We start from the raw sequence: 10592 nt of genomic DNA, 5'->3' as shown, positions 1-10592 counted from the left end.
TTATTCATTTTAAGCATAAATAAACAGTTCCTAACGATAAACACATTTATTTGAGGTCTAAAACTGGAATTTTTACTTCAACGTTCAAAATGTAAACAAACGCTTTGTTTACATAGAGAAGAATTGTAAGCTCTGTAACTCGCTTATAACTCAACAAATGACCCTCAAATTTTGGTTGCCAATTAAAAATGCCTTACTGAAGCATTGTAAACATTAAAATCGAAAAAATAAAATTGGACCAAAATCGTGACCATGCCCCTTTAAATCATTGTCTTGATTACGGATCTATCCAAATCTACGGACCCAAACACGTTACAATACTATAGAGTATTATTATACTATCGGTTATTCAGTTAACTTTATTGCAGAAACAAGTGCCCCGTGTTCTAGGCCTAGATTATGACCGGGCTACGCAACATTTAGTTTTTACGTTTATCATTATGTAAAGGTTATATTTAACCTTTATAGACCAAAACGACAGCTTTCTGCGATAAATTAACTACAAATACTTACTACATGTTGTGCCCTACTTCTTCGTGAACAAATTACAAAACATGACGATCCTTGTATTTTTACTTCCTGGTCTAGCGTTACCATCACGTGATTGAGTTCACGCCTCCTTTAGAATCAAAATACCGAAAGTACTGGGAGCGATTAGCATGCTTGTTGAAAAAAAATTGGAAGATTTCTTATTGACGTACGGTAGTGGTTATGTACAAAGTAAAAAAAAATTATACCCCAAGACTAACTAATATATTCTCTTTCCTGGAGTACCAGTGTGGGTTTTTCTTCTCAAAATTGATTAAAAATTGCATTAAATAGTCAGGCTTCGGGATTATCTGAGTTCATATTTTTCATATTTTTATTCATTGCAAGGATGTATATGTAATATTTAACACAGGTTTTATAAATTTTCAACTCACATTGGCCGGAGTATATCATTACATAAACAGTCATTTTGGTTTTTTTTTTAACATCTTGGTTGCGAATTCTGTTTATGTATACATGTTTTTAGTTTAATTGATTGGAATCAACAATAAGGATATTATTTCAGGAAACAAATCTGCTTCACCAAAAATCTATTCGTGACAAAAACGTATAAAATCTACGACTTTTTGACACGGTTACCTTAGTATATAGCGGGTGACTTACGGATATTTTGTAGCTAAAATGGTAAAAACGATCGGACAGAAATAATGTTTTAAACGTAATCGTATTCATACCGTAAAGTAAAAAAAGAATAGGAAATTATTACAAACACCACTTTTGCATTGTCTTTTACACACACTTTGTAGAATAACGGACAAAACGTACAGAAGCCAGAATTGATGTCGTAAATTACGATCATAATGTTTGTTTTAATTTAGTACTGTACAGTTACATGTTACCTACATTTTGGCATAAAACTATCGTACAAAACCGATTATTGGCGTGTTTGGTATTCCTATAAACTGAATCAGCTAAACAATGAAACAGACGCCATACATATTTCTAACCAGTGTCAAATCTGCCCACCACATGTATTAAGCACAATACATACGATATAGTACGTGTTTGAAAACAATTATTCGGATATTTCTGGGTTAAAAAAATCAGTCTCTGTATGCAAAGGTCGACTAGCATTGTAGCTAAAAATTATTGCTTTGCATTATAATGAAAACGCATTGTAAGCCTTCATTCATTTGGCTGCGGTTAATTGTGTACACAGATGATTCGAATTACTTAAAACTGATGATGGAAAATGCATATAATATGATCTATATTTTGAAGATAAATTTCATTAGTTGGAAAGCTTTTAAAATTGTTAATATACCAACATGTAGTTTGTTATGTTATGAGCTTACTCGATATTAAAGAGCGTTTTTTAAAAAGGACAAAGTTATTCTCACACAAATGTGGGAAAAACTAAATGGTATGGGTATGATGTCCGTGAAGCCATCTGCCAAAATTGCAAAACGCATGGCCCCTGGACCAGGGCTTCAGGCCATGAGTAGGGTCAATATGGCCATATATTGAAGATGAATTAAATCCTAAACAATCTTCTCCTCTACTCCAATATTGATTTGTGACAAACTAAATGCATGGTTATGATGTCCATGAAGTTCTTTGCAGAAATTACTCTTAGATCAGGAGTTCATGCCCGAATGTCTACATATTATGGCTGTTTAGTTAATATGTATTAAATTTTAGAAAATCTTCTTTACTCCCATATATATGTGAAAAACTAGTACTACATGCATGGTTATGATGTTCATGAAATCCTCTCGTTGAATTATGAAATTCATGGCCCCTGGTTCGAGGTTCGGGCCAAAGGGCGGGGTAAATATAGCCATGTAGTGAAAATGTAGAAAATCTTTTTTAATACCATACATATTTGGGTAAATTAAATGTATGGTTATGATGTCCAGAAAGCCCTCTCCATCAAATGCGAACTTGATAACTCCCCTGCCTTCCGTCCACTGGATCAGGGGTTCAGGCCCTTTAGTAAGGCCATTATGGCGGCATAGTAAAAATGCATAACATTGTATTATATTTTCTTATGTACTTTCGCAGTCGTGGGAGATAAACTAAATGCATTGATATGTCTATAATGTCGTCTTTTTAATCGTGAAATTTAAATCCCCTCAGGGCAGGGTTGGGAGGGGAGATAAACATAGTCATTTAGAGAACATGTTTTTTCTTGCGATTTGATTGGCAGCTTGGCAACTCTTCATTCATTTAAATTTAAAATGTTTACCCACAAAGAAACCCCATATTTTTTATTCACAAGAAAATTAGATGCATGTGCATTCAAGCATATGGTTATCTCTTTATTGCATTAAACTATCTTCAAATTAAATTCTTTTTTTTTTATTTCCAGATTAAGACTGTTTTATGTAAAACGAGAAATGTATATGTATATTGGGTATATTATTAAGTAATGAGGCCTGGTATGTGCATCTTCTACCTCTTTAAATATAGAGAGATTTGGATGAGGAAAAAATATGAACGTGTCTGATCCTTATATCAGCATATAGTTTGCTTGTACTATTCATATTTTGTTGTTTATAATTATTCCAGTTGACATCATCTGTTCAAAGTTTGTTCATTTGTAAAGCGTTTCATACCAAGAGAGAATGTAGCCATACCATTGTTTGTTGATGGATGTTATCTTGTTCTTTTTGGCTTACAAACAAGACTGTCAGACAAATCTTGTTACAGTGTTTTTGATTGGATGAATGTGATTGTTAGCCTTATTTTGATTGAATGACACATAATAAGCAGTCTGATTGGCTGTTTCACATGTGACAAGTGCTGTGATATAATTTACAACAGTAGCATCATTTAGATATTTGTAAACATTGTAAAGAAATTATATAGCTCAATTAATTGAATTGACCTGCTGAAGACTTGAGAAAAACCTTACACATCTGAGTACACTGTATATATACATGTCAAGTGCTTCATCACCTCAGGTCATGATTTTCATGGTTTTCGGGTTTTAAGGAAATGGGTAAATTTCCCAAATAAGGTTGTGTGATTGTCCAAAAAAAAAATTCACATTAAAACAAAACCAAGATTTCTTGTGTTTAATTTTTTTTACAAACAAATATTGTTTCAATTATATAAAATGTTTGATATAGTTTTTAACTAAAAATTTTCTGTTAATTGATAAATGCCTTAAAATTGAACATTAAAACAGTGGAATTTTATTCAAAACTGTACAACTAGCAGCGATTTAGAAGAAATTGATGCATTTTGTCAGTGCTACTGTCATATTAAGGAATCTTCCCTTACTCATAATTTAATTTTGTTTTTAGGAAATGTGTGTATAACACGATCTCAATATTTTTTCACTTAATTTGTAAATTGAAATACTAGTGTATATCATTATTTATGGGATATTAATATTTTGTTTTGGAATAAACTTACCAGTAACTTTTGAAGGGTCATAGTTGAAACAGTTTAAATGAGTAAAGAAAAGCTTTCTTGTCGCTTTGGCCAAGGTTATACTGATTTAAAGAATTTCTTTTTGAAAAGCTTTATTTAAAACTATCACAAATTAGATATTTCATTTGGGATGGGGGAAGGTAAAGATTAATCAAGGATGAAACTATGCAACCCTCACCTGTATTTGATTTGTAATTAGCACAGTAAGTTTGTGAGTCTACTCTTCTTTTCTTTTGATGTTTTATTTCAATGACGACTGTGACACAATTTTCTTGTAATATTGTTGTTGCTGCTGGGTATGTTCAAAGACTTTCACTTCTTCTACTTTTAGAATAATTCCATTGTTATGTTTTCATCAAATGTTCATTATTTTTTCCTTGCACCAAGAGCTACATTTATTAAGTTACACAATTTGAAATTTAATAAAAAATTATTTTTGTGAAATAATTAAGAATAAAAAAGGTTTTTAGAAAATGTTCGTTAATAAAATTTGACAGCTAGGAAAATTCAGGCATTTCTTCATTCATTTGAACTTCATTCACAATTTGTATACAAAGAAATTTGGTTCTTATGCAAGACAGAGAGGGAACGAAAGTCACAAATGGGGATTTGACAATTATTACTCAAGATTAAAATGTTGTAATGAAAGAAAATGACAATAAAATGTTGAGAACTCTTTCTTTGTAGTTTTTTGTGTTGAATTAATAATGTAGGTTCAATGTCAACAAAGGTGTTGGAATTACTTTGGTACATCAGATGATTCTTGTATTTAAAAAAATCTTCGAAACATTTTGATCTTAGCTATTTTCAACCAGTAGCAGTTTTTGGCATGCAACTTTAATCACAGATATTCTTTAAAAATTGAATAACATGCACTGGAAGAGGAAATATTAATGTGCATGACACCTGAAAATAAATGATAAATATATACAAATGCTTTAGGCTCCAAACTATCGGTTCTCGAGAGGGGGGGATAAAGTATGATTAGGCATAAAGATACTTTATTTCGTTGTTACAATATTTGCAAAGAGGAAGAACTCGGTTTTCATATTATATCTGAAAGTTGTAAATTAAGGTATTAACCTTTTTAATATGGCAATAAAACTGATAAATGCTGCAACATTTGATCCAATGCGACGTGCATGAGAAGCAATACATTTAATTAGTTTTCTTTAGCTTTAGCAAATTAAGAGGGGGTCACCCCTCCCCGAACCTTTGGTGATCAATATTTAAAAAAAAATTATAGTTTAACTGCAGAAAAACCAGTTTTTGTTGTTCATTGATTCAATCATATGTCAAGTATAGCTAGAATACTTTAAAAAGGCGTTTTAAAATCCTGCCAAACCCAGACCACCAGCTCATTTCTCCCTCTCTTCAACAAATCCCACACTGTACTGGTACTGTGTGTACGTATGTCATTGTTGTACAAGTAGATAGAGGAGAAACTAGTTTTATTTTCTAATATTTGGAGCCAGATGGCATACAATTTTCCAGTGATTGGAAAAAAGTTCTAAATGAGAGATAACACTCACAAAATAGCCCATATAGCTACATTGATGAACGTGCAGCAGTCTGGTCAATCCTCTGTATAATTTAAAGGGGCATGGTCACGATTTTGGTCAAATTCTATTTTTCTGTTTTTATTATTTACATTGTACAATACTCTAGGAATGCATTTCCAATAATCAATTGAAATTTGAGAGTCAGTCGTTGAGTTATAAGCAAGATACAGTGCTCGCAATTCTTTGTCATGTAAACAAGGCTCTGCCCTGTTTTTGTTTCAGCTTTTCTGGCAAAATGATTTTTTAATATTTTTTTTTTAATCAACATATTTTCATTAATTCTTAATAATCTCCCCTAGAAAATAGGATGTGTCGGTTCATTTTAACAAACAGGAATCCACTTCATTAAATTATTTTTTTTTAAAAGTTTGGTTAAAATTGGCCAGGTGGTTCTGGATATGAATACAAACATGTAAAAGGTTTACATACAGACAGACAGACGCCAGACAAAAAGTTCATGATCAGGAAAGCTCACTTGAGCTTTTAGCTCAGATGAGCTTATAATATAGATAACATTTTAAACTGTGCACCCGCAGTCCCCCCCCCCCCCCCCAATTTACTTTCAATAAACTAGCACTTGGATTTTTATGGAAAGAGGGATAACTCTAATTTACTTGATTTTTTTCTCTTGAATATAAATGACAATTCAATTTTCAATTACATTTGCAGTTATGAGAGTCAGACCGGTTCAAATACTGGCGCCAGATAGTTCAGCTGGTAGAACATCTGACAAGAGATTCAGGGGGCCCGGGTTTGAACTCCTGTCTTGTTCGTAATTATTTCTCCCAACCTGTTACACTGGCATACATTTTTCCAGATAATTACTTTAAATCAAGTTAATATTGAGACCTTTCCATATTAAATGATCCATACAACTGTAGTCCACTCGTATGAAAGATGCAACTTAACTGCCTTTGTTTAAAAATTATGATTAACACATTCCAAGTTATTGAAATTGAATAATTATTCAAAATGAAAATTAACTATGTTTTAGTATTTTTTTTTCTTTTTTAGCTCACCTAAGCTGAAAGCTCAAGTAAGCTTTTGTGATAACTTTTTATCCAGCATCCATCTTTCCATCTGTCTGTCTGTAACTTTTTTACGTTTTCAACTTCTTCTCAAAAACCACTGGGCCGATTTCAATTAAGTTTGAGTGAAGAAGATTCATGTTTATTAAAATAAATGGCCACACCCTCTTCTAGAGGGACTTGCACACGATTTGAGATCCAACATTTTATTTTTTTATTTTTTATGTATAAAATGGTGTACTGGTGCATATTAAATGATTGACCAAAATATTGAATGTTGAAGTCAATTAAGTTACACGCGACATACATAGGTAAGAATTGATTGTTATGTAAACAAAGCTCGAGTCGATCTTTTAGTTGTTTACAAAAATGTAATGTAGCGAATTACCATTTCTTAGACAAAATGACATGTAAAATCAATTTAAACTAATTTAATATCTTCATAAATATAATTATCAACAAAAGAAAGATACATTTAATTGAAACTTACACCAATACAACATGTACACATATGTAAAAAAAAAATGACAATATTCGAGCTTTGTTAACAAAACAAAGAATTATGGACTCCGTATCTTGCTTATAACTTGATATTTGACATTCAAATTTTGACATAGCATTATAAACTTCTATATTTATCAGTGTAAACATTGAAACTGGAAAAATAAAATTTGAAACTTTTTAAGTCAAATCTTGACCAAGTCCTTTTAAGGAAGATAATTAAAAATCATTGAAAATTTGTTGGTATTTTCAAAAATTTCAAAACATTTTGCCAAAAAAGCTGGGGACTATTTTTTATAAGATCTATATTGTATATGATTCCATTTTGATTTTTTTATGTCTATTGTTGCTCAGGTGAGCGATTTGGCCCATGAGCCTCTTGTTAAGACAATGAATGAGGTATGCAGTGCAAAGAATTCCCTTCCTAAGTTGATATTGTATATACGATTGAACAATTATCCAGAAACAGCAGAGGATCTAAGATCTTTCATTTTGAGGCTTGTCTTTCTTTACTTCAAGTAAAGATAACTTGGTTTTACTTTCATCAGCCCTTGAATACCGGTATTGCAGAGTTGCTTAGGGTCTGCATTTGATAATGCAAAAATTTACAATAACATGTAATTGATGCAAACAATTTATAAACATATATTTACATTAACGTTTTCCAGTATCTTTGCCCGTGATATCAGTACATATCGATTTTGTCCTATATAACCAATAACTCCAAATGTCGTATAATTTGGGCGCCAGCGGGGTTTGCTTATTCATATTTGAGTATTGAATCATACAATGGCTTAAAATAATATTAATAAAAGTAATAAGGAATCATTTTTGAGTATTATTTTGTTAATAGCAATTGATTTTTACAGGATCTATTTTGTATATGACTCCATAAATTTGATTTAATTATGTCTATTGTTGCTCAGGTGAGCAATGTGGCAGTTGCTTTTCATAACGCCATGTTCACGAAAAAATTGTTGTTTATTACTTATATTTGCATTTTACCACTTGCAAATACCCTGTATTAGCCTCGACCTTGATATTTAGCTATTGCATCAAAAATAACCATTCAGACTCTAATGTATCTTTATTATTCACATAGATTTGTTAAAAGAATCAATGAAATGTTATTATAAGACATGTTTTAATATTAAATACATCAATTTTATGGAGTTGGAGAAAAACACTTAATGTATCGTATAGTGGTTCAAACACAGCAAATGCGATTATAGAAAAATAATTGCAGTTCCTCCGTATGGACTTACAGTGGAAAAGAACAATGGATATGCAAATATAACCTCATAATACTCAAAGAATGATTCCTTATTCCTTAAATATAACAAATAGCTTAATAGTACGTAAATCATATTAAGTAATGCCATACTGTGATGAATAAATTTAATCTGTTTACATTTTAGATATGTATAAACAAATTTCATTTTTGTTAAGTTTATAAATTAAACATTTTGATCTGCAGACATGTATAAATGAATGAAATACATTCAATGAATAAAAACTTTTTGCTGTCACTTATCACATGTACACAAAACAATCCGTCTGTTTACACAAGTTATATGAATATACACTCAGTTTGTTTACATCTGTTATACTAGACTATCTACAAAGGCTCATTTAATTCTCACATGTATAATCACTGCCACAGCAAATATATTGGTTTCAACACATCTTTTATTTGTTATATTGGATTTTTTTCACTTTACCCGAGTAAAACTCGGTCACAAAGAGGTTGTCCCTGGTGTCCACACATAAACCCCATGGATCCTGTAAATGACAGTTGTCAATGAAGCGGAGGAACTGTCCGTCCTGGTCCAGGATGTGGATACGGTGGTTGTCACAGTCTGCTATTAGGATGTGACTCTGGCTGTCTGTAGCGATGTCGCATGCACTTCGCAAGGTAGTACTAGAGCTTTTACCAGTGTAGGTAAAGCGAAGTTTCCCGGCCTGGTTGACCACCACTACTGCACGGGCGTCATACTCTGACACACATATATCTAGGATCCTGTTTTCACAGATGAATTTAGGGAAACCTGTTGAATAGAGAGGTTGTCCTTTGTCATTGTATTGAATACTTTGTTTCTCCATGGAGCCAAAGTAACGCACAACCTTTGTTTGTTTATCATTATTACTGTTTACGACAACCAGGATGTCACCAGAAAAGGTACAACAGAAACTAAGAGGTCTCCACCCCCGTAGTCTGATCACTGTCTGTATATGTGTATTCTTCACTATGTTCACAGTTCTATCATCTTCATCTGTATAAACTAAATCCCCACTCCTTGTCAATGCTATGTAGTATGGAGTGTTCCCTGACTTGGTTTGGACTGACTTCATTAGTTCACCCTGCAGTTTGTAGAGTCTCATCATATTGTCAATACCACATGTCCAAACGTCTTCATCACTCTGACATGACACAAGGCGTAATGGATTATTACGTCCAAACTCGGTATTTATTTCTGTGATGACCCGTGGTACATTAATGAGCGGTCTGTCTGGGGGAGAGGACTCTGCAATAGGAGAATCCATTGTGTAGCCATGTTCTTCTGTTTTGATAGATAACGCTGACAGAGAACCAAACTGTTCATAAAGCTGTTCTTTGTTTATTTTCTCAGGGGTAAATTTTGGTAAGGTAGCTGTGAGTTTAGGAGGCAATCTTCTAAATTCATAATTCCTGGATTTATAGGCAGAGATATGACTGACATCATTTGAGTTTAGTAACTTCTTCAGATCAGCAATGCTCTGTTTGATTTCAAAAATAGTGCGGGTGATTTCATTTTCCTGTTTATTTAGTACAGTCAGATATTTGGAGTCCATTTCATTAAGATCTGATTTCAGTTTCTTGATCATGGTGTCTATTTCTCTGCACAAGTCTTCTTCATGTTTCTCAATAGCTTTTGTCAGTTTCTTGGAGTTTTCATTCAGATCAGCTTTCATAACCGGGATGATAGATGCAATCTCCTGATATTTAGGATAGTTGGATTTCTCTAGTTCTTGTAAATCATTGAGTATGATTCCTTTTTGGTTTTCTAGTGTTTCCACCACGTCAATAAATTCATGACCTTTGTGTTCTTTAGAAGAAGCACACTTTACACAAATAGGAATGTCGCATTGTTTACAGAAAAGTTCACAAACTTTTGAGAAATGGTTTTGACATTTCGTAGTTGAACCCCGCTTTTTAAATGGCACCACTTTGTGTTCTGTGGATTCGTCTGAGAGATGCTCCCCTACACAGGCTTTACACAGATGTATGTGACAAATGTCACAGTACATAGGAGGGACCGGAGTCTCACACAGATGGCACCGTAAGACATCCTGGACCCAATTACCCTTGGGGTCCATGCTGAAACACCTTAATTGAGTAAATTAAGTATCTGGAAGAAAATAAAAGTTAAAATTATTTAACCGTATATTGCAATTTACTCTTTTATTCAAGGCAAAAATACAATGAAATCTTGCTGCAGTAAAGTTGTACGTAATCAGTTCACGTTCTAGGCCACATGTGCTTGATTTTGTGATAAAAGTTCGTATGTAGTATAATAATATCATTTTTTAT

At 32.7% G+C, this 10592-nt stretch overlaps 1 protein-coding gene across 1 annotated transcript; it reads right to left on the bottom strand.

The window, feature by feature from the left end:
* Nucleotides 1–8710: 8710 nt before the first annotated feature.
* Nucleotides 8711–10378, bottom strand: LOC136272244 (tripartite motif-containing protein 3-like). The gene has a single exon (XM_066073505.1). The coding sequence runs from the start codon at nt 10376–10378 to the stop codon at nt 8711–8713; it is 1668 nt and encodes a 555-aa protein (XP_065929577.1).
* Between the last annotated feature and the right edge of the window lie 214 nt (nt 10379–10592).

The sequence above is a fragment of the Magallana gigas genome, chromosome 10, assembly GCF_963853765.1.
Source record: "Magallana gigas chromosome 10, xbMagGiga1.1, whole genome shotgun sequence".
Lineage (NCBI taxonomy): Eukaryota > Metazoa > Mollusca > Bivalvia > Ostreida > Ostreidae > Magallana > Magallana gigas.
Note: the sequence above shows the minus strand (reverse complement) of the source record. Positions and strands in the feature narration are given on the sequence as shown.

Bases quoted from the DNA above. Each gene is read 5' to 3' on its own strand.
- LOC136272244 (XM_066073505.1), bottom strand. From the start codon at position 10,378: ATGGACCCCAAGGGTAATTGGGTCCAGGATGTCTTACGGTGCCATCTG.